The 23824-nt window shown below is 52.1% G+C and overlaps 9 protein-coding genes across 9 annotated transcripts; 4 read left to right on the plus strand and 5 right to left on the minus strand.

Annotated features, from left to right (window-relative positions):
• Window positions 1-208: 208 nt before the first annotated feature.
• On the minus strand, window positions 209-2015 carry K489DRAFT_324821 (putative P450 monooxygenase; the record flags this gene model as incomplete). Its single annotated transcript, XM_033601787.1, has 4 exons — window positions 209-372; window positions 478-1099; window positions 1149-1751; window positions 1812-2015. 4 exons carry the CDS (start codon window positions 2013-2015, stop codon window positions 209-211), a joined length of 1593 nt encoding a protein of 530 aa, XP_033456743.1.
• Window positions 2016-2489: 474 nt separating this feature from the next.
• Window positions 2490-3149, minus strand: K489DRAFT_383275 (uncharacterized protein). Its single transcript, XM_033605559.1, has one exon. The coding sequence runs from the start codon at window positions 3021-3023 to the stop codon at window positions 2586-2588; it is 438 nt and encodes a 145-aa protein (XP_033456744.1). The 5' UTR covers window positions 3024-3149; the 3' UTR covers window positions 2490-2585.
• Window positions 3150-5409: 2260 nt separating this feature from the next.
• On the minus strand, window positions 5410-7073 carry K489DRAFT_325293 (putative P450 monooxygenase; the record flags this gene model as incomplete). The annotated part of the gene is made up of 2 exons (XM_033601823.1): window positions 5410-6600; window positions 6660-7073. The coding sequence occupies 2 exons, from the start codon at window positions 7071-7073 to the stop codon at window positions 5410-5412; spliced, it is 1605 nt and encodes a 534-aa protein (XP_033456745.1).
• A 1312-nt stretch (window positions 7074-8385) lies between these two features.
• K489DRAFT_390413 (uncharacterized protein) lies at window positions 8386-10344 on the minus strand (the record flags this gene model as incomplete). Its single annotated transcript, XM_033606601.1, has 2 exons — window positions 8386-10205; window positions 10287-10344. 2 exons carry the CDS (start codon window positions 10342-10344, stop codon window positions 8386-8388), a joined length of 1878 nt encoding a protein of 625 aa, XP_033456746.1.
• Window positions 10345-10754: 410 nt separating this feature from the next.
• K489DRAFT_57050 (uncharacterized protein) lies at window positions 10755-11571 on the plus strand. The gene has a single exon (XM_033608728.1). It carries the CDS (start codon window positions 10868-10870, stop codon window positions 11453-11455), a length of 588 nt encoding a protein of 195 aa, XP_033456747.1. The 5' UTR covers window positions 10755-10867; the 3' UTR covers window positions 11456-11571.
• Window positions 11572-11742: 171 nt separating this feature from the next.
• K489DRAFT_372961 (uncharacterized protein) lies at window positions 11743-13273 on the plus strand (the record flags this gene model as incomplete). Its single annotated transcript, XM_033603380.1, is given in 6 exon segments — window positions 11743-11772; window positions 11923-12065; window positions 12108-12238; window positions 12270-12936; window positions 12956-13013; window positions 13220-13273. The coding sequence occupies 6 exon segments, from the start codon at window positions 11743-11745 to the stop codon at window positions 13271-13273; spliced, it is 1083 nt and encodes a 360-aa protein (XP_033456748.1).
• Window positions 13274-13607: 334 nt separating this feature from the next.
• On the plus strand, window positions 13608-14978 carry K489DRAFT_412423 (phosphoglycerate mutase-like protein; the record flags this gene model as incomplete). Its single annotated transcript, XM_033607929.1, has 3 exons — window positions 13608-13760; window positions 13818-14505; window positions 14566-14978. The coding sequence occupies 3 exons, from the start codon at window positions 13608-13610 to the stop codon at window positions 14976-14978; spliced, it is 1254 nt and encodes a 417-aa protein (XP_033456749.1).
• A 245-nt stretch (window positions 14979-15223) lies between these two features.
• On the minus strand, window positions 15224-16048 carry K489DRAFT_383278 (uncharacterized protein). Its single transcript, XM_033605560.1, has one exon. The coding sequence runs from the start codon at window positions 15982-15984 to the stop codon at window positions 15304-15306; it is 681 nt and encodes a 226-aa protein (XP_033456750.1). The 5' UTR covers window positions 15985-16048; the 3' UTR covers window positions 15224-15303.
• A 5541-nt stretch (window positions 16049-21589) lies between these two features.
• Window positions 21590-23585, plus strand: K489DRAFT_396140 (general substrate transporter; the record flags this gene model as incomplete). The annotated part of the gene is made up of 7 exons (XM_033606865.1): window positions 21590-21622; window positions 21678-22129; window positions 22182-22432; window positions 22523-22613; window positions 22670-22748; window positions 22807-22893; window positions 22952-23585. The coding sequence occupies 7 exons, from the start codon at window positions 21590-21592 to the stop codon at window positions 23534-23536; spliced, it is 1578 nt and encodes a 525-aa protein (XP_033456751.1). The 3' UTR covers window positions 23537-23585.
• Window positions 23586-23824: the final 239 nt, after the last annotated feature.

Raw genomic sequence — 23824 nt, forward strand, 5'->3', positions numbered from 1 at the left:
TGTGATTTGGAATATATCCTCACGATGAGTCTTCTACTGAAGCAGTCGCATGATCCAGTTTGGGTATCGCCAACGACCTAACTACCATAGAGTGCACGAACAATCTGTGGGAGGCCCACTCACTTCAAGCCTGGTACCTCCCAACAGAAGTGCGCATCAAAATAAAGTATTGCATGTCATAGCACCATTCGACAGATAACACCACCGACTATGCGCGCAGCTTGATCTGCATCGTGGGGTCGTCGCGGGGGCCCTTGTTGCCGTTCATGGCAAAGTTCTGGGGACGACCGCCTTCGATCTTGATGTCATAGTTGAGAACGATATAGGCGAGCATTAGTTTCATTTCTTGGCTGGCGAAGAACCGGCCGGGGCCTGGAAAGTGGGTTCGCGATTAGTTACGTAGAAGGTCGTTAAGCTTCTGCTCCGTCTTCGCTCATTCTTCTATCAGGAATAAATGAGGAGTTCAGTAGGACTTACAGGCATGGCGCTGAGCACCAAAGGTAAAGAAATCATCAGTCGTGACGATCAAGCTCTGATTCTTCAACTCAAGCACTTTGTCAAGGTGAGCCTTGTCGCCGGATATCTTCGAGTTGTCAGTAGTGTTGAAAGCCTCACGAGGGCGGGAGAAGCGAAATCCGTCGTAAGTGAGAGGATTGTCGAAGCGGGCCGGATCAGTCTGGATGTTGTATGTCGGTACAACGACGCGGACGCCATAGGGAATATGCAGACCTCCGCTGAGGGTGACGCCTTTGGGATCTGAGATGAGTCGAGGCATACCGTAGTCGCCAAGTCCGACAACCCGCATCGTCTCGCGAATGACGGAGTCGACACGGAGGAGCTCGTTGACAGCGTCTTTGGTCCATCCGTTGTGCTTTGCAAGAGTGCGCTCGGCCTCTTCGCGCAGACCAGCAACGTACTCGTCGCGTTCTGGAGAGCTGTAGATGTCCATAATAGTGTTAGTAGTGACCATGCTTGTTGTGTGAATTGCGACCATATTGAGCTGGAGCAAACAACGGCACAGCCAGTCAACCTCAAGACGCCATGGTTCTTTGTCGGCCAGCGCGAATGCGTCATCGAGGACCCACTGTAGAACGTCAATCTGCGAGGAGTTAGTATTGATGGCTAGGATTGCACATGGGAGATTCTACCTCGGGCTTGTAATCCTTGCCCTGAGTCCTCATGCGGTGCAAGCGATCCTCGATAACAGGTGTCGCGATTTTCTTGCAGATAGCCAAGTGCTTGTTGACTGGCGCTATGATGTAGGGACCAGTAATTGGATGAAGGAACTTCGGGACCATTTTCAACAAGAAGCCTGCCCGGAAGACGTTTTGTGAATACAAGCGCGAGCTCTCGAGAAACTCTGAGCTGCGACAAAGAGCCTTTCCGCTAAACACACGATTAGCGGCCTGGCTGACGATTTTCATAACGGTAGGATATATGTTAATGGTAACCCATTCCTTGTCCACAGGCCAATTTTGCTTCATTGAGAGCACGAGCTCATCGTAAACGTCGTTAGTCAAGAGCGGCAGCTTGCGAGTAAGTTGGCGGCGGACTACATCGAAGTGGGCTGATCCTGGGAATTTCTTGAGATCCATAGTATATTGATAGGCGACGTCTTCTCGACCAATGGTCAAGTGATCAACGCGATCATCGCCGATGGCAAGAAACTCGTACACCTTGGATGCCGGGAGGACGACGAAGGGTGGGCGGCTGAATTGCGGCAGAACGAAGAACTTATTATTCTGTCCAAACTACAGAGGTTGCATTAGTGACGGAGTATCCTTGTAAGCATGGATGTGATCCAGACGCACCTTTTTGTAGCCTTCCAACATGAGGGAACTGGTATCCTGAACGGCGGCAATCCCGGCACGATACCTGCTAAACCACTGCTTCTTAACACCAACCCATGGTGTCGAATTTACAAATTTAGCCTGGGTCGTGAACATAGGGAGGATATAATTAGCGGCAACATAGTAGGTGACAAGAAGCCCGCCCACGGCGATGGACAGTGGCATCTTGTCCATTGTGGCGAACAGGACAAAGACAGTGGTACTGACTGTGCTTCGATAGTATGTGGTACAGCAATGGCGACGACTTCGAGCGGGAGACAATGGGTCCTAATATATCATGGAGCCGGTGCACATGCGCCAGGCATTTGATGCCGGCATTCCAGCAGACCGGAACACCCGCAATTCGAAACAGTTGTATGATGTGTGCTACATATTGATGCATGGCGTGCACAAAGACGAGGTTGGGGTCAAAAAGATCTTGGGTAGCGGCAGTGATCGGCGGTGATCGACAATGGAATTGTCACAACCTCCACTTGACCCCAAAAATTGCTACTTTCGGCATGGTGTACGACATCGAAAACACCGTATTTCGCTCTTCCCTTCCATCCGATGTTTTCAATGCACCCGAGGCATGCGGCTCGCCCACAATACGAAGGTCTTGCCCAATGGCTGAGTGCCCCTTTATGCTGCTACCACTCTCGGTTACAACTTTTTCATAGAGCTGAGGATTTGGCTATCGCAACCCACTTTCAACAGCACTCCTCTATATCAAGGTCGCCGCGCAACTCTCTCGACTTACAAGCCACACCTCCTGATCGGCCATGCCACATACCCTCTCAGCCTCTCCGGCAGACACCTCACTACATCCTCTACAATTGCCTTTCCCAGCCCATGCTCCCACCACACATCTCTCCAGTCCGCGAGCGCCGCCGCCCAATGCGCCATCAAAACCAGTGCCACCGCATCCCTCGCCTCCACTCTGTCCGCCATCGGACGTGCATCATACTCCCTGACCCACCCTAGTCGATGTCCGAAATCCCTCGGATCAATTGCTGCCGCACGGAATGCCGTCTCCAATCCCGCCAGCGCTCGAGTGTATACCCCTAAGGTGGCCTCTGTATCGGCCGGTTCAATCGTCATCAGCTCCTCAATCCCCGCCAACGTCGCGCGAGTATCCTCATCAAGGACGATCTCCGGACTAGGTGTGGTGTACACGTTAAGGAACACCCCCATTTCACTCTGCTCAATTTGCACCCAACGTGAGAAAAAAATGTGCCCGACGCCAGCGAGTAATCTTAGGATTTCAACGGCTTTATCCAGAGGGTTGGGCCGGTCAATGTCGGCATATCGAAAATTTGCAAAAGATGAGATGACAAGGAAGATCGCGCCAAGGCAGGTCGCCATGCTTTCGTCGACAGTCCAAGCGTCGTGAAGCTCTTTTTTGTAAAATTGGAAGAAACGATGTTGGTATGTTACGAGCCGGTTTTGTAATGAGATTGCTTCAGAGCTGGACGAGGAAGACGAGGAGGCGGAGGAGGAGGAAGCAGAGCAGCCATATTGGAGGGAGAGTATGTGCTGGCCGGAGATCACGAGGATGCATGACATGAGATAAGGGCGGGTTGACGCCAAGGCGGGTGCGGTGTTGAGGAATATCGAACGTACCCTGTCGCGGTCCGTGAGAGAGTGTGCCGTGGAGGAGATGTAGTGCTCTAGCAGTGCGCGTTCATCCAATGTTGATGATACAGCATTATCGCTGCTTGATAATGATGCTGGTGGTGTGGAGTCAGGTAAGGCGAATACCGTGAGAGTCCTCGTGCCGGCTGGGCTTGTTGTTTTCGCCGAAGTCGTGCTCTGTTTCCTTGCCGTTGCTCGAATTGCACGAGACCGGGTACTTGAAGGCCGACCCAATCGCCATCGGAGGGAGGTTGCCTTTGGGGGCTCTTGACTTGCTGCTGAGGTCTCAATGCCTGGTGCGACTACAAGAAACGATCCCGGTGACGCCTCAAAGATCTCGGACAGGCTGCATTTTCGGCCTTGTCTATGGCATCGCCGGCAGATCGGCAGCGTTTCGTCGCACTTGACGTGCTGCGCTCGGCATTCTCTGCATCCAAGATGCGATTTGGTGTTACTCGCACGGGAGGGCATCGTCTTGCAATGTTCAATATGGACCGCGGTGGGAACCACAGCGAGAGACACTCGAGGGAGCCGCCACGAATCGACTCTCGGCGCTATCCGCGTTGGCATCCTCCACATGGGGAACGGGCATCGTCAACCTTCGACGGGTGTACCGGGCGATGATCGTACCGCAGATGCTGTACGGCTGCTCTGCATGGCACAACCCCGGTACCGTACGAGGGAACTCAATGGCGAACGCCATAAAAAGGATACAAAGGCGAGCGGCGCAGATCATCACCGGAGCGTTCCGCACGACTGCCGGAGCCGCGGTCGACATCGAAGCCCACCTGCTACTGGTCATACAGCAGCCGGAGCAGTCGGCCCTAGAGGCCACACTGCGCATCAGCAGCGGCCCGCTCTACGCGACCATGGCCACACCTCGAAGAACCGGAAGGAGAGGAGACGGGCGAAGCCCCCTGGACCTCCTCTCTGGTGTCCTGGCACGTAAGTACGGACTGCCGCTCGCACGCCTCGAAGTGCGTCGCCCGCATGTCGTACCGCCATGGTGGGAACCACCGTCGACCCACATCGCCGGCTCGAGCGAGCGTGCGATACACGAGCACAATATAACCGAGCCCGACACTGTTATGATCTATATAGACGGAAGTGTAATTAACGGACATGTAGGAGCCGTAGCTATTATCAAGTCGCCCCGAGTGGATAGCATCTATACCCGGCGGCTGTCCTATATGGACAGAATCTACACATCTACCGTGTATATAGCGGAGCTGCGAGGCGTAGCACTTGCGCTAAGTATGCTCCACGACATTCACTCCATTAGCAACACCGTTGGTAGGAGCGCCATCTTCATCGACAACCAAGCGGCGATATAAGCAATCTAGAACCCGGGGACCTCGTCATGGCAGTACATACTCGTAGAGGTTGTCCACCCATATAAGCAACTGCGCGATCTGGGCTAGGAGATTCAATCCCGGTGGATTCCGTCCCACGTCGGCGTGGCGGGCAACAAACTAGCGTACAAGGCGGCGAAAGAGGCCGCCGGGAGCATTCCACCACCAGAGTCAGCCCCAGCTGGACCGACCGAGAACCCCCCTCCGAAGATCCTCACGTCGACCATGAAGAACACGATCCGAAAGACCATGAGGGCCGAGTAGGAGAAGTCATGGGAGACAGCGCCGCACGGCAGGGAGCTGTTCAAGCTCGGGGTGCGTCCGGGCCGGGACATGCTTCGCATCCACCCGGGAATCCACCGCGCAGTGTCCTCGGTGATCACGCAGATGCGCACCGGCAAGATCGGCCTGCGCGCCTATCTCCACATCATTGACCAAACAGACACCGACCAATATCCGTGCGGCTACGGCCGGCAGACGGTCCGACATATCCTGCTCCTGTCAACGATTTGACGCAAGACATTCTCGCCGGAATTTTCACGTGATGCTTTGCCGCGGTTGCTTCCCTAAATTGACATAACCGGCTCATATATTCAACCTTGCGCCCGTCGCAACTTCACCTTTACCCCAGTAGCGCAAGCGTCCGTGACCGTCAAATGATGCAGCTCCTCTCCAGGCGCAGGTAGATCGACGCCAATGACATCGTCGAAGCGTTGCAACAGCCGAACCATGACAAAGCTAGCTTGATTGATTGCAAACTGCTGTCCCAGACATATTCGTGGTCCGCCATTGAACGGAAGGAATTGCCACCCAGGCTTCACTGTCTGCCATCGCGCGGGTCGGAAGTCGTGAGCGTCAACGCCCCAGAAAGCGACGTCGCGGTGCATGTTCACCGTCGTGTAGAAGACGTCGTCGTCGGCACGCACGTAGATTGGATCCTGTCCGAGCGGGCCACCGCCGCGAGGAAGTGTGGTGAATGGCACGAGACATTTACGGAGGTTGATAGGGACCAGCGGGAACAGGCGCAGCGCCTCGTTGAGGCAATGCTGCAAGAGTGTGCAAGATCGCAGGCCAGTGTGAGTGAGATTCCTTGGGTCTTCATATGGGCCGAAAGTTTGATGGGTCTCGGCTCGTAAGCGTTTATATTCCTCGGATTGGCGGGCCAAGAGGAGGAACAACCAACCTAGCAGGGAGGCTGTTGTGTCACGACCTGCGATGAGGACGTTCAAAAGTTGATTTCGGATCTCGACTGGATCCTTGGTTTCCTCGACCAACGCATCCGCGAGGATGTATCGTCGCTTCTCGCCAGGCTTGGACTCGGCCCGGGCTCTACGATCAAGGGCTGCCTGAACATACTTGTCGACGGAGCCTTGTACGACAGCACAGACTCGCTTAGCTTCCTTGGTGTGCGCCAGTTTGTAAAACGCCCCGAGCCGCAAGCCTCGCGTCATGTGGTCAAGCGACGCATCGAACACTTCGACGAAAGCAGCTTCATCGAAATCAATATCATATGCGGCTGACGACTTATTGAGGGGCCCAAGCTGACTGTCCAAGCTTGTACCGAACAGGAACTCCGTTGAACTGTCCATTGTGAAGCGGAAGAAAATCTGCTGTATGTCGATAGGTTGTGACCAACCGGTCTTGATGTCCACACTTGCATCGATGGCTTGCATCATTTGTTCGGAGTGCTTAGCTTGCAGGGATAGATCGTCGATCTGCTCTCGCGCGAACTGCGGCCGAAGCATTGCTCGAGAATGTTCCCATTGCTCGCCGTCTGATGAGAACTTTTCAGCCATTAGTAAAAGACGGATGCGGAGTGTTAGTGCTGCTGAGGAGTACTCACCACACCATATCCTTGTAGCAAGGCCAGACAATCATTTCGAGGTTTACCGAGCCCAAACTCCTTAAACTGCGTCGCCAGAATTGCCCTGACATTGACAGGGTCGGTAGTCATGAACCGTCGCTGACCGAGCACTGATGATTCCACAGTCTGCGTGTTGCGTCCAAACTTCCGTTTGATGCCTTGGTTCTCCTCCTGCAGGTATTGGGGAAAGCGGTGCCCTTCGTCCGCTCTCAGCATCTCGAGTACTTTGGGCAGACCCAACGGGAAACCAGTGCTCTGAAGGGGAGCTGGGGCACATCCGAGCCGACGCGCTCGTCGACGATGTGTGATGGCTTGTGAAACATGTCGGGCGACAAAAAGTACAAGAAGCAGTCCGCCGAAAATGGATAGCGATAAGCCTGGGTTGTTCAGCATGAAACTGTGTTGGCCGGCCATAGTTATTGCTCAGCTCTTCTGGTCCTGGAGTCGGCGCCTGAAGCGGGAATGGTGTGCTGTTACTCCTGGAATATGTGGTCTGAGAAGCGTGCAGACGTGCAGACACACATATTTAGGTGATTATTACACGCCATTGAAGCATGTTGATCGTCCCGCATTTGAGCCTGGTTGTCTGTGGGACGCCATAAGGTTCAGTTGCGCCCTCCGGCGATAAATGTCTCAGACTGAATCAAATCCATGATTCTACTCATCTAGTACGAGTCATTGTGCTCGAACGCGTGCCGAGATGGCGGATGCCCATGCTCACGTTGGCCGAGAGAAGCATTCCTCTTCCAGGTCTGTAGGAATATACGTTCTGTACGTGCTTTATCCGCCACACTTTCGAACTCGCCATTGCGGGGCCTTTACTTACCAACGACCCCCATGTGCTGTACATATTTCACGCCCGGCTGCGAGTCGCTTATTGTATACAATCTACAGTATCCTGCAGGTGATGATAGAAATCATGTACGGTACCGTTGTACTTGGGTTTGTTGCATTGCACTACGTCAACCACGGACGGCACGTCCTTCACCGAACTTGCGATCCGGGGAAAGACCGCTGCGGGACGGCTCCCCTTTCCAGGACATTGAGAAGTCCGTCAATGCACCGTGAGCACGTCAATAATAATTCTGAACATCTCATCGCCGTCAAGCCTGAAATACTTGTTCAAAGGTCGGATGGGAGTAGAGCTCAAGGTAGTTGGGCGCTCGCTCCTCGGGTGAGGGGCAATATGTCAAATGGAGTGTGAACATGGGAAAGACCGTTTTGGAATCGATTGTTCATCTGAAATTGTGGCCCCCTGCCTGTATGTTCACAGAGGGGGATCGCGATTATGCAACGGTCCCTTCGCCGACGCCAATCTGGTGCGCGATCTTTTCACCACTCCTCCCTCGTAGTCCGACAGATGCGCTGACCGATTAGTAGACTGGGATAGTCTCGTTCAATCCCAACACCGCTCAAGGCCAAATAGGTAGCGGAAGCTTCTCCACTTCAGTATCATGGGCTACCACAGGCTTTCTACCGTCCAATCCTACAGGAGACCAGGCGCATTATGAACATTCTGCCTGGATCTCTACCAATGGAGCCAATCATACCGACAACTTCAACCTTGGGTACGATGCGTGTTATTTTCCGGCTGTCGACGATTTCACAGAATACAGTCCTTGGAGGACAAGACGACGACGGCTCTTGCTTCTCCACTAAGGCTTATGCTATGCAATTGGTTCCCTAAATCTCGAACTTTCCGCAGCTATGCTCCATTGAGAGGCTGTCTGTACACGACACCATCGGTCGTCGTAATCAGAGTCCCATTGGCAGAGAAGATGTTCGACGTAGCATCAATTGACATGTGGAAACCATCAGCACTCGTGTACTGCTCCGCCGTTTGGTAATCAGTGCGCGTCAGATCCGAGTACCAATCGAGATGGTTCAGCGTAATGCCTTCGACCACGACGGTGATGTTCTGGAAGCCATCGATGCAGCCCCTGCCGTCGTCAGAATATCCATGGAGTTCTACAGCAGTGCTGAGAATGCCATTTTTGGCAGCGTTCTCTGTGATCGTCACGTCCGCGTAACCGCTGACACGACCTTTGAGTGTATATTGGCCTTCGCGAGGGTATGGCCGGTTTGGCGTGGGCTCACCTGCGACGTATGGAATGGCCCATGGGATTACCTCTGGCCCTTGCTTTATCTTGCGCGCCTTTAGTGGCTTGCGAGAGGTGAGGTGTGCGACGATGATACGCTCAGTGCGGCCGCCAGGCTCGGTTGAATTGTAGCAAGGTAACGGATTTCTCCCACCACAGGCTGGAGGAATGGCCTTAGCCTGCCAATAGACAATCTTTGTACCATCGGGCGAGAACCAAGGATCCGCTTGGCCGTTCCATTCGGGATCGTCATAATCACCACTACCCGCGACACCTTTGTCCGCGTGGTTCAAACTCTGCCCATAGTATGTTCCCCGATCTCCATAGCGATCGATCAGGTATGGTTGAAAGAATCGTCGAATTCCATTATTTCGGACTGACGAGCAGGCAGTGGCGGTAATCTGGTCAGCGACAGGAGGAAGCCAACGCAGACCATCCATGAACTCCACGCGTCCAGAGCCGCGGGTGTCTTGCACGACGAACCATTGGTCGTCAGGCGAGAATTCGATAGGATCGGTATATCCCGGGTGCGAGGTGAGACGACGAACGCGTCCAGTGAGCAAGTCGACAGAGGATACGTCGATGTTGCAAGATTCCACAGGATAGCCAATGTAGGTAAGCTCGTCGCCGCTTCCTGAAAAGCCGCGGAGTTCTCCAACGGTGATGGAGCTGTGATTGAAGAAGAGTTCGTTGCCCTTGGCAAACAATGGAGAGCTCCCGCTATTGTCCAAGAGGAGGCTCACGTTGATCACGTCATACCTGGGGACAAGTGGTAAACCTGTCATTGGTGCTGGGTTGAAATTTAGACGTCCATAGTATCCAACTTCGGAAAGCGACCGGGCCGGGCTCAAACCCAGAGCATTGATGCCGATGTGAACACCATCTGGGTGTAATCGTAACTCACGGATGAATTGACCATTACCAGAGCCGTCAGCTTTGGCATTCAAGCGGATGGGGTAGACGTATGTGGTAGCTGGCGTGCATCCTTCACCAGTCAGATCAGCTCCACCGTCGATAATGTACGTCCCTGCCAAGATACGCTTGCCATCGCTGAAAGCTTGAGGATACGACCAATCCAGCGAAGTCCCGCTTGCGCCTACAGCGTGGCTGGGGTCGACACCACAAGTAATACATTTCCAAGAATCACCATTTGGAAACAATGTACCGTCAGACTTGATGATAATCACCTGCTGTCCGATGTAAATGCTAGCAGCTGCAGGCGCTGCAGGCGCGCCGATAAAGTTGATATGTGCAAGTACATGTTTGCCATCAGGCATCCAGCTGCCCACTTGCAATCCAGATTGTCGCCCAGTACAACCTGTACCATGCGAATTGAACTCAAGAGTGCAGCTGCCAGTCGACGTATTTGCTATGACTGGCGGCAGTGGAAGTGTTGTCAACTTGATCGGTTCAGGGGAGGGGGGCGCTGGCACTTTGCCGTACCCAGGCTGAATCCAGGGCTTGATCCAAGAATTGGGTGACAAGCCATTGCCCCAGGCAGCATGACCACCAGCATGAGCGCCCTCGAGCAAGAATACTGTGAAAAGAGATGCAGCAAACCGCATTATGAACTGTGAAAACGTAGAGTTCCAAATGGTCTTGAGTTGGGAAAATGAGCGCAAAGAGGGAGTTCATCGCGCTCTTTATATGTCCACGCTACCTCTTCCATGTCTTCATCGCTGCGAGATAGTGACTCCATCATGGAGATCGTCTTCGTATCTCGGCGCGACAAGGTCGATACTTCAATGTGTAGAGACGCATGATGATGAACCTTTCTCGCATTTCGTATTGGCGGCACGTGGTAGGTCGCATCTCGTATTTCGCAATCGGAGAAACCCCGGTTCAGCTGCTCTGCGAGCTCCGAAACCTCGCACGCGCCTTGGGAATTGTCAATGGGGGCTTGCTTCAGTACTCATGAATAGGTACCCAATGGGCGGGGAAACAGAGCGTGGCGTCTTTTCGCCGATGGTCATTACTGCACTTTCCGTCTAGATCACCTTGCAACCCGCAATCATACAGCAATGGCATTGCTTATGCGTTCCGTGCTATCCCTTGAAAGTCTTGACCGCGGCCAGAACGAGCACGAGAATGACCTTACGGTCGACGGTTTCTGACCTTGGCGTGGGGAGGTTGCATTCCAAGGTTGGGAAACATCTTGGGCAGAATCACCTGCGTGTCGATGATGGAGTAGATCCCGCCTGGCCGAAAAGCTTCAATTCATTCCTCACTCAGACAAGGACCTTGTCACGACGGTTTCGAACACGTGCGAGAACAACGGGTGATCGGCGGGCCAGTCCTTCGTGCCTTGACATTTTCAATGTTGCGCTGTGGTATTGGGATCAAAGGTCTGTGAGTCCCGTGCATGACCTTAATGTTACTTCACACAGCTGCCTTGCAGGCTCAACACATATAGTTCGAAAAGGTGATGCCTTCCTTTCGGCACCTGTCACTACCAAGGCCCTATGTTCCCTAACAGAACTCAACTATTTTGACCTATGCGAAATCAGGGGAACAGTAATGAGGGGAAAGGCCTACAGACGACCTCTCGCGTGGTGCTGGAATATGAGGTGCACTCGGGGCAGAGGTCCGATATGGCTCGGACGGTGCAATCTGAAATGTAGTATCATACACACGTTGTCGGCAAGATTCGCGAACGCCCACAAACCTTACATTTGACGGTAAGGATCGGCAGACCGCACATCATCGTGACAACAGCAATCACAGCTGAGCGTCAATCATCACATGGCATGCCCTCGAGCGCGAGGCCGAGGACAGAACAAAATTATGCAGGACCCTGAAAGCTACCTACAAAGGTAGGTATACATCAAGCTCGAACCTTTGAAAAACACAGCTGAAGGCGGACAATAGCAAACAGTAACACCGCTCGGAATGACCGACGCCTCTTTATTGATGGCGTCAATTTTACGCAAGCCCCCTGAAATCGAAATCAGCATTCCATCGACATGACTGAACACAATGAAGTGATATTCACTGTACGTGTACATCACCGATATAGCTATTTCATTCGTCGGCGTCCGCCGTGTTCCATTCAAGTTAAGAGTCTTCTTCCGGTTTACACCCATCTGTATCTCCAACATGAGGGTCTACTCATCCATGTGGATTGCCTGCTGTTGTGCGGACAGCGTGGTCAGGAACGCAATACAACTTCCGCAAACGACGACCACAACGTGTTTGCGAACTACGTCCATCATGCTAACCAAAGGCATCCCGAGTCCAACATTGACTGCAAATACACCACCCTCGTCTTCGAGTGCCTGCACGACAAGTACTAGTACAGTGACCTTTACCGCCGGCTCTGAACCACCAGCCACGACTTACGCAATTGGCCGTGCTTCGACGACCGTGTTTCCAAAGGACTTGGCAACATCTGTATAAGGCTCTCCAGAGACATTGGATATAGCAAGCGCGATTACGTTGCCCTTGGTTACGCCCTTGACCGTGATTATCTTCACCACTCCGACCATCTTAGTTGGGCCATCTACAACCACAATTCCCACGCCGCCTGGATTTGTTCCAATCCGCAGTTCATTTCCCGGAGCGACGGTCAGAAATGATCTCCCTCAGAAACGTGACGCCGCTAATGCCAGAGGCATCTCCACATCGCGATGCACTTCTACCTTCACCCGGACTGTGACTGTACATGCGTCAAGGGTGACTGTGACGGCTGTAACGACCTTGTCAGGCACAAAGTATGCTTCCAAAGTCACCACCGCCTCAACATCCGTAACGAAAACCGTGACCCTTCCTACACAGACGGTGACCCACATACCTACCACGGTATACGCTGCATGTACTGCCGACAACGTCGCGGATGTATACCACAATTCGACCAATGGACAAGACTACAAATTCCTTGACTTCTATGGGATGAACCAGGAATTCCAAATATCTGACTCTCTTCGCTCGGCCTACGAATGCTGCGTCAAGTCCTTTGACTACTCGAATGCTGCAGCATGGGTCTGGAATCCGTTTCAGTCTGGAGAGGGCGGAGTTTGCAGCCTACAGAATTCCATTCAGACTTGCGATGCAAATGACAGGAACAGGATCTCATATTATGTGGCTGCGTTGGATTTCGAGTCTTATCCTATATTCATAGGGAACACTGGTTGTGGGGAGGTCATGGCCGTGGATACGAGGTACGTGTACGCGAATTAGCATGGCGTACAAGGACACGGGTTTTCCCCTTCTCGACTCTCTGAAAATTGTCATCACCGTAAGATCAGAGATTCTTGAACCACTGAATTATGAGTTCTCGCTCGTTTGTGTGTAGAATTCAAGCGTGTCCTTCAGCACATCACGAGAACCTCGACACGACAACCTCTGGTAGGGACTACGGAACATGTCTAAAGCAAGGCCCGCTATCCGACATTTGCCTTCGATTTCCGCCTTGTTAGTTGTTACTACTCACTTCAACACCAGCTGGGCAGTTCCGATGTCCCGCCAGATGCACTGATCGTTCTGATGATTTCATAGTCACGTGATCATCATCTCGGAGTGTATGACAATTTGGGCGCGAAGCCGTGGCGCATTTCGTTCGTTACCACGTGCTTGTATGAACGGTGCTCGAGAAAAGCTCGCCCGTATAATAATGCCTAAGCATGCTTCTTCAATGCTTGTTATTCCTGCTAAACAGTGACCACGGCATAGGACTCGAGGCAGGATTCTGCAAGATGTCGTATTATAACGGATTTGCCGAAGCGAATCGCTGCGTATATATACTGGGACAACCGATCCCCCAAAGATCACTTCTCACAGAAACTTCCTCTCATCAGTCTCAAAGAGCATTCTACAATACAGTACATAGATCATGTTGACTTCCATTGTGACGATTTCATTCGTGTCCGCTGTTGCCGGAGCTACGACCTTCAGTCATTCACAGGCAGGGTACATCAATTACACTGCCGTCACAGGCTATTTCCTGCAGGACGACCCGGCGACCAATGCGTCTACCTTCAATTATGTATGAGGCATTGATTCTTGGTATTGAAGAGGATGATTCCGACTGACGCTCGCATAGACCCAAAACAACTTCGGATTGAAGAATGTTACATATCCCATTGTGGGATCTGCCTCCAATTTGACTCAATGGCAGCAATTCGCGCTGCAGGTTGAAGCCCTGAATGCCGAAAGTCCATTGGACACTGTGTACAAGGTCTTCTTTCTAGGCAGACACGGCCAAGGATATCATAATGCGGCCGAATCCTTCTACGGTACTCCTGCTTGGAATTGCTACTGGGCTCAGCTATCCGGGAACGGAACGAGTACCTGGCAAGATGCAGACCTGACGCCGGATGGAGTCCTCCAAGCTGAAATTGCACACAATTTCTGGAATCAAAGCTATGCCGTCCAGAAGGTTCCTTATTTGCAGTCGTACTATACTTCGCCATTGCGACGATGCCTGCGTACTGCCAACATTACTTTCTCGGGCCTCAAAACACCGCTGTACTATCCATTTGTTCCGACCGTCAAGGAGTTCTTCCGCGAGGGGATCTCGCTTCATACTTGTGACAGACGCGGCAACAGGAGCAGCATTCACAAATCATTTCCTACCTACAAGTTCGAGGAAGGATTCAATGAGCAAGATGTGCTGTGGACCGGTGTTGTGGCTGAGACTTCGAGCGCGCAACAACTTCGCTCCCGCAAAGCATTGGACGACGTCTTCACCAACGACGATCATACATGGATTTCTGTGACCTCTCACAGTGGTAAGTACAGGAAACCATCTAGTCCATTCTCTCAAAGCGGAGACTAATTCTGCATCCCAGGCGAGATCGCTTCGCTGTTGAGCGTACTAGGCCACCGATCATTCAGCCTCGCCACGGGTGCGATCATTCCAGTTCTCGTGAAGGCAAAATTCTTGCCGGCATCCGCAGCGCCAACGACCACCGTTCTGCCTTTCACTACAAGCACATGGTGTCACAATGGCCCACCAATCACAAGCAATGCATCAAACCCGCAAGGTTGCTTATGCCAGCCTACCACTGCTCCTCTCCCGAACCTGAATACCGTATCGGCGTTCTTGCCAGGCCAGACAGCACCGATCAACGAGTTCGCCACTACCACAACTATTGGTCGTTCGTCAAGTACCGCCAAATGCAGCACATCATCGTCCGTGGCTGCTACCTCGCGGAAATACCATTCGAACTCGCCCTGGGCATACCCAACCGGAAAGCAATGAGTCTGATCCTGGTGGTCAGTGCTGACAGCTAGAAGATCACATGTGATGATCAATAGCTTCCATCACTTCGTGGATCTGGTTGCCGAGGTCTTGACAATTATCACGGTATGATTCTATCATACTTGCCCTTCGCCGTTGACGCCGAGGTTTCGCAATCCCCATCGCAACACGTATTATGCATCACCACGACCGGAGTGTTCCTTGCAATGATTAAACATCATAATTCGTCACTCGAGGCTAGAATCTGGAAAAGGTAGGTTTCAGTCAAATGTATCTGTGCACATATCTACCACTACATCTCTCCGCCCTCCACCACCATCGTCATTCATACAAACGTAACGCGTCCAAAGTAAGGAGTCTCATGAAAGCTCGGCGCATCTGTGGGAGGGCTCCACGATCCGAGAAGTTGGTTCGGGAAAGTCTTCGGCGATACGACCGTGCGGAAGAAGTTCATTCGCCACTGCGTACCCTTGGCCTCGCCCTTGTCGACGTTGAAGATGCCCAGCGGGACCTGCACGTATGATGTCCACTTCTTGGCGTATCGGTCGAGCGTAGTGGCCGCGGTGAAGCCGTCGGTTTGCGTGTTGTTGATGTAGAAATGGTCGAAGGCGGCGCCTGATGCGCGCACCTTGCTGGGGTTGTAAACGAAGGCGGAATATGTGATATTGCCAGGGTTGATTTCGTATTCGAGATATGTCTGGGGATCTTTTGTGCCTTGGTAGATAAAGGCTTCCATCACCTCGTAGTTGTAGATGGCTTCATTCTGGCCCAGGCTGGGGTCGTAGTAGAAGTTGGTTTCATTGTAAGCGGTAAAGGTGAGCTGGATGGAGCTCTCGTCATAGCAAATATCGACCTGGGTCTTGGGAAACTCGGCCAGATCAGGTACAGTCTTGTTGTAAGTAATGGTTCCCTTTTTGGGGCATGCCGGCACTTTCAAGGTCGGCACATTGAGAGCGAACGTGGCTTGTGCTAGAAGCGCCGCGGCTGAGAGGTATGTGTACAGCATAATGAGGTAAGGCAACTGCGATGCCGCGTGAAATACAGGACGCGAGGAATTGCAGAAAACGAATCGGTCACAACATTGACGAGAACACGATCTTATGTATTTCTTGCAGTGCCACAGGATTGCTTACATCCCTTGCGTAGGTATTGTAGGCACATTCCTTTCGAGTTTCCCGTGCTTCCATTGGACGAAGTTTACGGAATCGATCGACTCTGGGGTAGCATCAGATGCAGGGCCTGCCTGTCCTTCACACGCTTTGTGCCGCATTGCTCTCTTCTCAGAGGAATGTCCTTCTTGTAGTCGCATACAGCACATCAAGCTTGATCATCAATCTGCCCTACTTTTGATATACGAACAAGTACGAATCCTGCGCAGGATTGGCGGCAACGGTACATCGTCAGAGATCATCGCTGAACCTTGAAAGCTTGGAAAATATGGAACTTAGGGTTACTGGGTGGCTTCGTCCACCCCAACACCACGACAAAAAGCATCCCGGAGACGCAACACAGTAGGTATACACCTCCAATCAGCAATCAGAGAATCAAGATGAGACTGTGTTGGTATGGAGCGGGCCAGGTGAGCATCGAACGGCATATTACTACAGAATATCCCTTCACCTGACAAGGTTGTCGCCCAAGCCGAGCAGCGAACGACTTTGAGCGAATTGTGACAGTCTTCGTTCACGGCCAGCGCACTAAATGGCCATGACGCCAAAGCAGAATAAGAGCAGAGTATGACACCAAGGTCAATCCCGAAGAAGCGGTTGTATAGATATGATACAAGGACTTCCACACTCTTTTTCGGATTTTGCTTTGGCTTCACGACGATCTATTGCGCTTTCCGCGAACGACTTTTGCCCTCCTGGCCCGGAGCCTTTAGTTTCCATGCTGCAATATAGGTGTTCTTGTCATCTCCTCCGAAAGACAGTCATACATTGGAAGATGACGGCCCATTGCCAGCCAGCGGTGTGCTCCGGAGGGACTCAAAGCACCCGAAACCTGATGGTAGTCGCTCGAGGACACCAGAATGATGCCGAGCTATCGAATCGTGTGAATGCGCTTGGCATATCGCAATGGATGAGCGATATGATAAACATGGAGCGATCCATGGAGCTCGGAAGTCTTGACATTCACGGACTTGTTAGCGGGTTAGTCGATTTCAAGCGTGCTTGAGTGGGCGACACCCAAAGGTTGGACGTCATGGTCCGAACATCAAGCAACCTTGTGATCACTTGGCTTCATTGTCGCAAGTAGAGGAGCACTTCGCTTTGTGACGAGCGGGCAGTATCTGTGTCGATCACACACAACAGCGACAGCGACTTCGGCGCAGCCTGAAACCATTCAGCGTCGTGTGGCCTTCCAGAGTCGTCTGGACCACGAGATATCGGCTGTCCAGCTGTTGTCATTATGTCAAGTTTGACCCTGAATCTCTCCATCTCCCTCGCAAGGCATACAATGGATCAAACACGTGCGCGAACCTTGCTGAGCATGCGATTGTGATCAGCTGTGGCGAACGTTTGTCAACAGTTTCCTGTGCCACAGCATGACATTTCGTGTGACAAATCGAGACGTGTGACCAGAATTCCGTTTCGGGAAAAGGGGGCTTGTTACTGAAAGCATTCATGATGCCACCGGAGATCGCTACTGTGCCGCGAAGGTCAACTTTCAAAGCATAATATATTTATCTTGACGTCTGGTTACTGTGGCGGCGGTCGATAAAGGCTGTTGTGAGTCTATTCGCGGACGACTATGGAAAAAAAGAATTGGCCATAGATGGGAGACTATCAATGGTTTAGCTGTTCTACATTGGGCGTGGAGGGTGTCCAGATTGAGCAAGTCGCCAGACTATCGAAAGGTGGTTCTTCTGCGGTGCCGAATGGAAAATCAATAGAAGGAAACCCATTCCGTTCTCGATTTGAATCACGCTGGCGTAGGTCAGGTTGACACTCCTTCTTCGTTCCCTTTCGTCACGCGAAAGAGCGCGTGAGAGATACACGTGGATGAAAAAGATCTTGGTTCACCGGAAGCAGTCGGCCGAAGCGACCGACATTAGATGAACCAACAACGGGGAGAGAAGTGGAGGAGGGTCTTTCCCGCCCGTGGCTGGATGTCATAACGCACGTACCCAGAAGAGCCATGGATCTGCCTGATGTTCTCCCTCTTTGAAGTGTAGAAGTGGTGTGTACACACATGGCGCATGTGCAAAGTCTAGATTGTACAGGAATACCAAGACTTCGCACAGGAATACTGTATACGCACGCTGTGGTGACATGGTACAACAGAGACCGCGGGTAACATATGCATGCCAGTGTGACATGCATCATCTCCTGAACTGCCTCTCTGATATACTTTCGACACATGCAAGGGATGGTGCAGAGAGGAGCATCTCTGTGGCGGAGCTGGGTAGTCATCCACGCTTTGTTCCTCGGCATATTTTTCGTGGTAAGGGAGTGCCAAGTCAGTACCAGCCGTTTCAAAGTCGGCGATCCTCCGCATTTCATTGGGCTTTGGTCATCTCGGAGAGCGTTATGGCACGCCTTATGACCGGATCATCATCAGTCTTTGTTCGCTGGCAGGAAACTCTCTGGAGGCAAGCTTGTGCTATGAGACTCGAGGAAGCGTTTGTTGTCACCTGGGCACGTTGATGTCGCACTCGTTCGAGTCTTCGTCTCACTTTCCCTGCTTTTGCGGATGAAAAGCGGTCGGAGACATGCACGAGTCAGCATCGAAACGATGGACCGCGTGGGTTTTCATGCATAGGGACCATGTTCTCAACGTGCAAGACGTGCGTACTGAACGCCTTTGATCGGGTTTGCGCGCAGCGACTTGATGCTGACGTAAATGCAGCACCATGGTGAACATGCTTCCGCGAGGCCAAGACTCGCATTCTCGACAGGTTTGCCATACACATACGTCAATTCATCTCGGTTGTCATCAAGTGAGATGATCAAGGACTGTCCAGGATATATAGTGTATGAATGCTTGCAGTCACGAGTTCGACAGCATAATCCGAAACACATGGGTTACGATGCAGGGCTAAAAGACATTGCCGCAGACCAAGTAACTAAATCATGCAAGGCATTTGGGGTCCAGCTTCAGTTCAGTCGATGGCTTCATCGTATGCAGTTTTTGCCGATGTCAGCGATGATAGCCTGACAATTTATTACCTAGGTGAGCAGCAGAGTAAGTTCATGTGATCGCCAATGTGCTGTACAGCTGGCGCGGGGTGCTAGCGATGGTCGAAGCCTAGCCATGGAGAGATCCCACGAGCGGCATCGAGGTGTCTTTCGTCAGGCGCATGAGATTGGCTGCAGAGCGACGGACTTTACAGTATTTACTCGATGACATGCTGGCGTCCGCTTGGGTGGCCTGATCTTTACAACGATAAAAGAGAGGGCCCGGACTAGGTCAAGAAGGCGGCCTGCTACAGGTAAGACAATCAATTTATCTCAGGACGGACAGGCTGATTCCTCGCAGGAGATTTTGTGCGCGGGATTGCGGCGTGAAATTGGAAGACATTAGGCCTTAATAGAGTCTGAACCGTGCCTGGCATTGATGAAAAGTTTAAAGTGATGATGAACGAAAGGCAATCTTCAGCGTGCATCTGCATGCATGATGGCCGACCAGGGTAGTAGGTTGGATTCACGATTCAGGGGAGAGCCGAAGCACACGTCGTCCCAGCTTCAGCTGCATTCTCTTCTTCGCCCCCCTCCTCCTCCGCCACCACCATCAACAAGAAGGCGAAGAGACAGTCTGCCATCCGGATGATCATCAAACTCTACTAAGATAAGATCCCAAAGCACGACCACCACGGCGATGGCGACAACAACGACGACTCGACGGACGGTATCATCGGCTTCGGGAGGAACAAGGGCCAGAGGTCGAAGAGCAGAGGAAAGTGAGGGAAAGGGTGTGAGCGGGGAGAGGCGGGCGTGCCGTAACGCATGGAAGCGTCGATCGACCAGTCCGCATCAGGCTTAGGCACCGGCTGGGAATTGCGAACATTCCTCCCGTTCGCGCTTGCTGTACGCCTTGCATCCGCCGACCGTCCCCCGATTGCACACCATTCCGACACCATTGGTGTTTTTTGTTCCGATTGCTTCCTCAAGTTTGTTTTACAACCCAGCCAGTATCTTCATCATCACACGTGCTGTAGTAAATGGTCGCAATACGTACTCATGCAGAGCGTTTCCGATGTCTCAGTCCGGCTGCTGCAGATGAAAGTCCCGTGATGATGATGGAGATGGTACAGTTGTGGACTATTACTGTGTAATCGAGAAGAATATTGTAGGCATTGGCGCGCAATGTTACAGAACCTTTGAAGTCATCACTGTACGATACTGTTCATACACCTGGCCTTGGTCACCTCCAGCGGGTTCTGTACTCTTACACACCTGCCCAGTCTGGATTTCTCTCCCCTCTTTTCGGGATCCGGCGGTGGCGTCAATAGGGAATGCCTGCATGGTCAATTTACCATAACCGCCCGCACTGTCTATACCCTGGTACGAACAGCATGTACTGTATTTGTGGTATTGAGGACATGGACAAGCAATCCTGAACTGTACATGTATCTCGGTAGGGCTGCTGTTGGGTAGGGGACGGGCGTCGCCGGACCTCAATCCATGTCTTCATCAATGGCTTCGGGATCTGATGCACTTGGCGCAACGAATTGACCTACTGTGGCATCGCATTGCAATCGTTAAGCACTCCCGAGGTCCTCTTATGTTTTAGAAGCCCTGCACCTGCATCATCATAATACACGCAGGAAATAAACGGTCATGCATGCGAAATACTGGAGTCGTTGCAGGCTTTCTATGCCAAGATCAATCTCACAGTCGTGAGGTGATGCGGCAGAAAGAGCGACAAGGCAGGGCACACACCCGCCGCTCGTACAGTCGTCCACCACCCACCACCACTACCACCACCCTCACCACCAGCTGCACCCCATTCATCATTCCCTCACACTTCACACACGCGCGCAATCGGGACAGAGTTCAGTTCGGCTCCGTCAGTCACCAACCAACATTATCACCACCACCCTCACCACCCTCAGCGCCCGCCCGTCCGCCCGTTCACCACCACCCATCCATTTCCATCATCACTCTCACCACCACCACCTTCACCACTTCTACTACTCTAAAGTCCTCGTCTGGTCTTGTTTGTCTGTTTGTCTCTCTTCTTCTGTCTATGCGCCAGCCTGCGCCTCACCGTCTGTCCCTCTCTCTTTATTTGTCTGTCTTGCTCTTCTCTGGAACTGTCCCGTGGCCGACCAACTTCGGGATCCTCCACGACCACGGTTCACCGCGCGCACTCCATTCATTCCTTTGTTACCAGCCAGCTGGGAGAGAGTCGCGATTCTCCACGAGGGCGCCGACGTTGACGAACATTCGAATTTCACAGTTCTACGCTGCCGGCAATCACTTTCCTTTATTCTCTCGTTCAAATCTCTCGCCTGCCATGTCCCGGAGGATCTACTCTGCTCAATATTCGCATTGCTAATTCATACGCCACCTTCGTTCGTCTGTGCATGATCACATCAAAATCTTTAATCACAATATTCGCCCTCCTCGACTTTTCACAAAGTTATGGAATTTCAGAAAAGTTCCAAAATGCCGCGCATCGAATCTCCGGTCACCTTGAAGGTGAGACTAACTTTCCCAGTGTCGTGGCTTATCCGGCGACTAACAGCACACCCAGGCATACCTCATGTGTGCCTTTGCAGCATTCGCAGGTGTACTTTTTGGATATGACTCGGGTTATATTAGTTCATGTCTAGGAATGCCATCTTTCAAGGAACACTACGGTCACCAAGTCCCCTTCAACCCGATCGACGCTCCGACTGGTTATGATTACTACACGTGGGAGAAATCCACGATCGTCAGTATATTATCTGCTGGCACGTTCTGTGGCTCCTTATTATCTGGTTGGCTCGCGGATCGGATTGGTCGGCGCGTCAGTATCATTGGCGCCTGTATGGTCTTCATGCTCGGTGTCGCAATTCAGCTATGCGCAACCAATATTGCAGCTCTCTGCTGCGGTCGATTCGTTTCTGGTCTCGGAGTTGGATGTGTCTCAGCAATCAATATCCTTTACATGTCGGAGATCGCGCCCCGAAAAGTTCGAGGTGCCATCGTTTCCAGCTATCAATGGTAAGGCGTTTCGCAGGCATTGCTCGGACTCACTCTGACAGTCGATTCTCAGGTCTATCACCATCGGACTCATGTTGGCATCATGCGTAGGATATGCGACTGCAGACAGGCGCGACAGCGGCGCGTTCCGAATCCCGATTGCCGTTCAATTCCTTTGGGCGATCATTCTTAGTGTTGGACTGTGTCTTCTACCTGAATCTCCTCGGTACTGGGTCAAAAAGGGCCATTTCGAAAAGGCATTGGCGGCTCTTGCGCGAGTTCGTGGTCAGCCGGTCACTTCGGAACTCGTCGAGGATGAGCTGAGTACGTTTTCACCTGCAAGTCCTGCGTGCGCCATCATCATACGCACCGCGACCCACGTGCCGAGATAACATTGACTGACTTTCGCTGCAGCCGAAATCGTCGCCAATTACGAGTACGAACAACAGGTCGGCGAGGTCTCGTGGTTGGGCTGCTTTCGAGGCGGCTTCAGGAACTCCAACAGGTATGGTAGAAGTTGACAATAGACATTCCTCGATATGGATGCTGACGATTTCCTAGCAACCTTCGCAAGGTATTCTTGGGAACCACACTGCAGATGATGCAGCAGTGGACCGGCATCAACTTCATCTTCTACTACGTGAGTCACTCCTCAACTATATCTATGGCCCTCGGAACTGACAGACGCATGCCTCCAGAACACCACTTTCTTCCAACATGTCGGCATTCGCGATCCATTCCTCATCTCCATGATCACCACAATTGTGAACGTTGTCAGCACTCCGGTAAGCTCATCTCGAAAATAGATTCACGATCTATACATATACTTACATGTCCATACAGGCATCGTTCTACGCTATAGAGAAATTCGGCCGACGCCCATTACTCATCTGGGGTGCCGTCGGCATGTGCATTTGCGAATTCATCGTCGCCATAGTCGGTACAGCCGCACCCGACTCGGAGCCGGCCAACTACTGCCTGATTGTGTTTGTGTGCATATACATCTTCTTCTTCGCCTCCTCCTGGGGACCGACAGCTTGGGTGGTCATCGGCGAAATTTTCCACCTGCCGATCCGCGCCAAGGGAGTTGCGCTCTCGACCGCCTCAAATTGGTTCTGGAACTGTGTGATCGGTGCCATCGTGCCAGTCATGGTGGATCCCGGATACGGCAATCTCGGACCGAAGGTCTTCTTCGTTTGGGGTACCGCCTGCGCCCTCAGCGCGACATTCGCATATTTCTTCGTGCCGGAGACGAAGGGACTCACCCTTGAACAGGTGGATCAGATGATGGAAGAGGTTCCCGCGCGGAGAACTCGCAAATGGCGACCGGATGACAACACTGAGTGGGATTTTGGCTACTCACAACAAGTCAGCCGACCAGGCACAACAGAAGGCAAATCGCCCAACATTGAGAGCTTTATCAAGTGAGCATGGAACCAGAACCAGGATTTCTACTTCTGCTTCCTTCCCCTGCATTCTTGAGCGACTCACATTGAAAAATTCGGCGTTGGCGGTTCCTTTTGGGCTTTTACCATTTATGCATCAACGGCAAGACGATGCACACACTCACATCTTTTCACGCGACCTTCGGCATTTTGTTCTCTCCAATTTCGGATTCTTTTTTTGGTGATGATACCCACAACAACAGCGAGATCCTGGCAGGTCTTTCTTTTTTTCCATTCTTTCTCGGAATTAACACCTTCCACTCAAATTTAC

This window comes from Dissoconium aciculare, assembly GCF_010015565.1.
Source record: "Dissoconium aciculare CBS 342.82 unplaced genomic scaffold K489scaffold_12, whole genome shotgun sequence".
Taxonomy (NCBI): domain Eukaryota; kingdom Fungi; phylum Ascomycota; class Dothideomycetes; order Mycosphaerellales; family Dissoconiaceae; genus Dissoconium; species Dissoconium aciculare.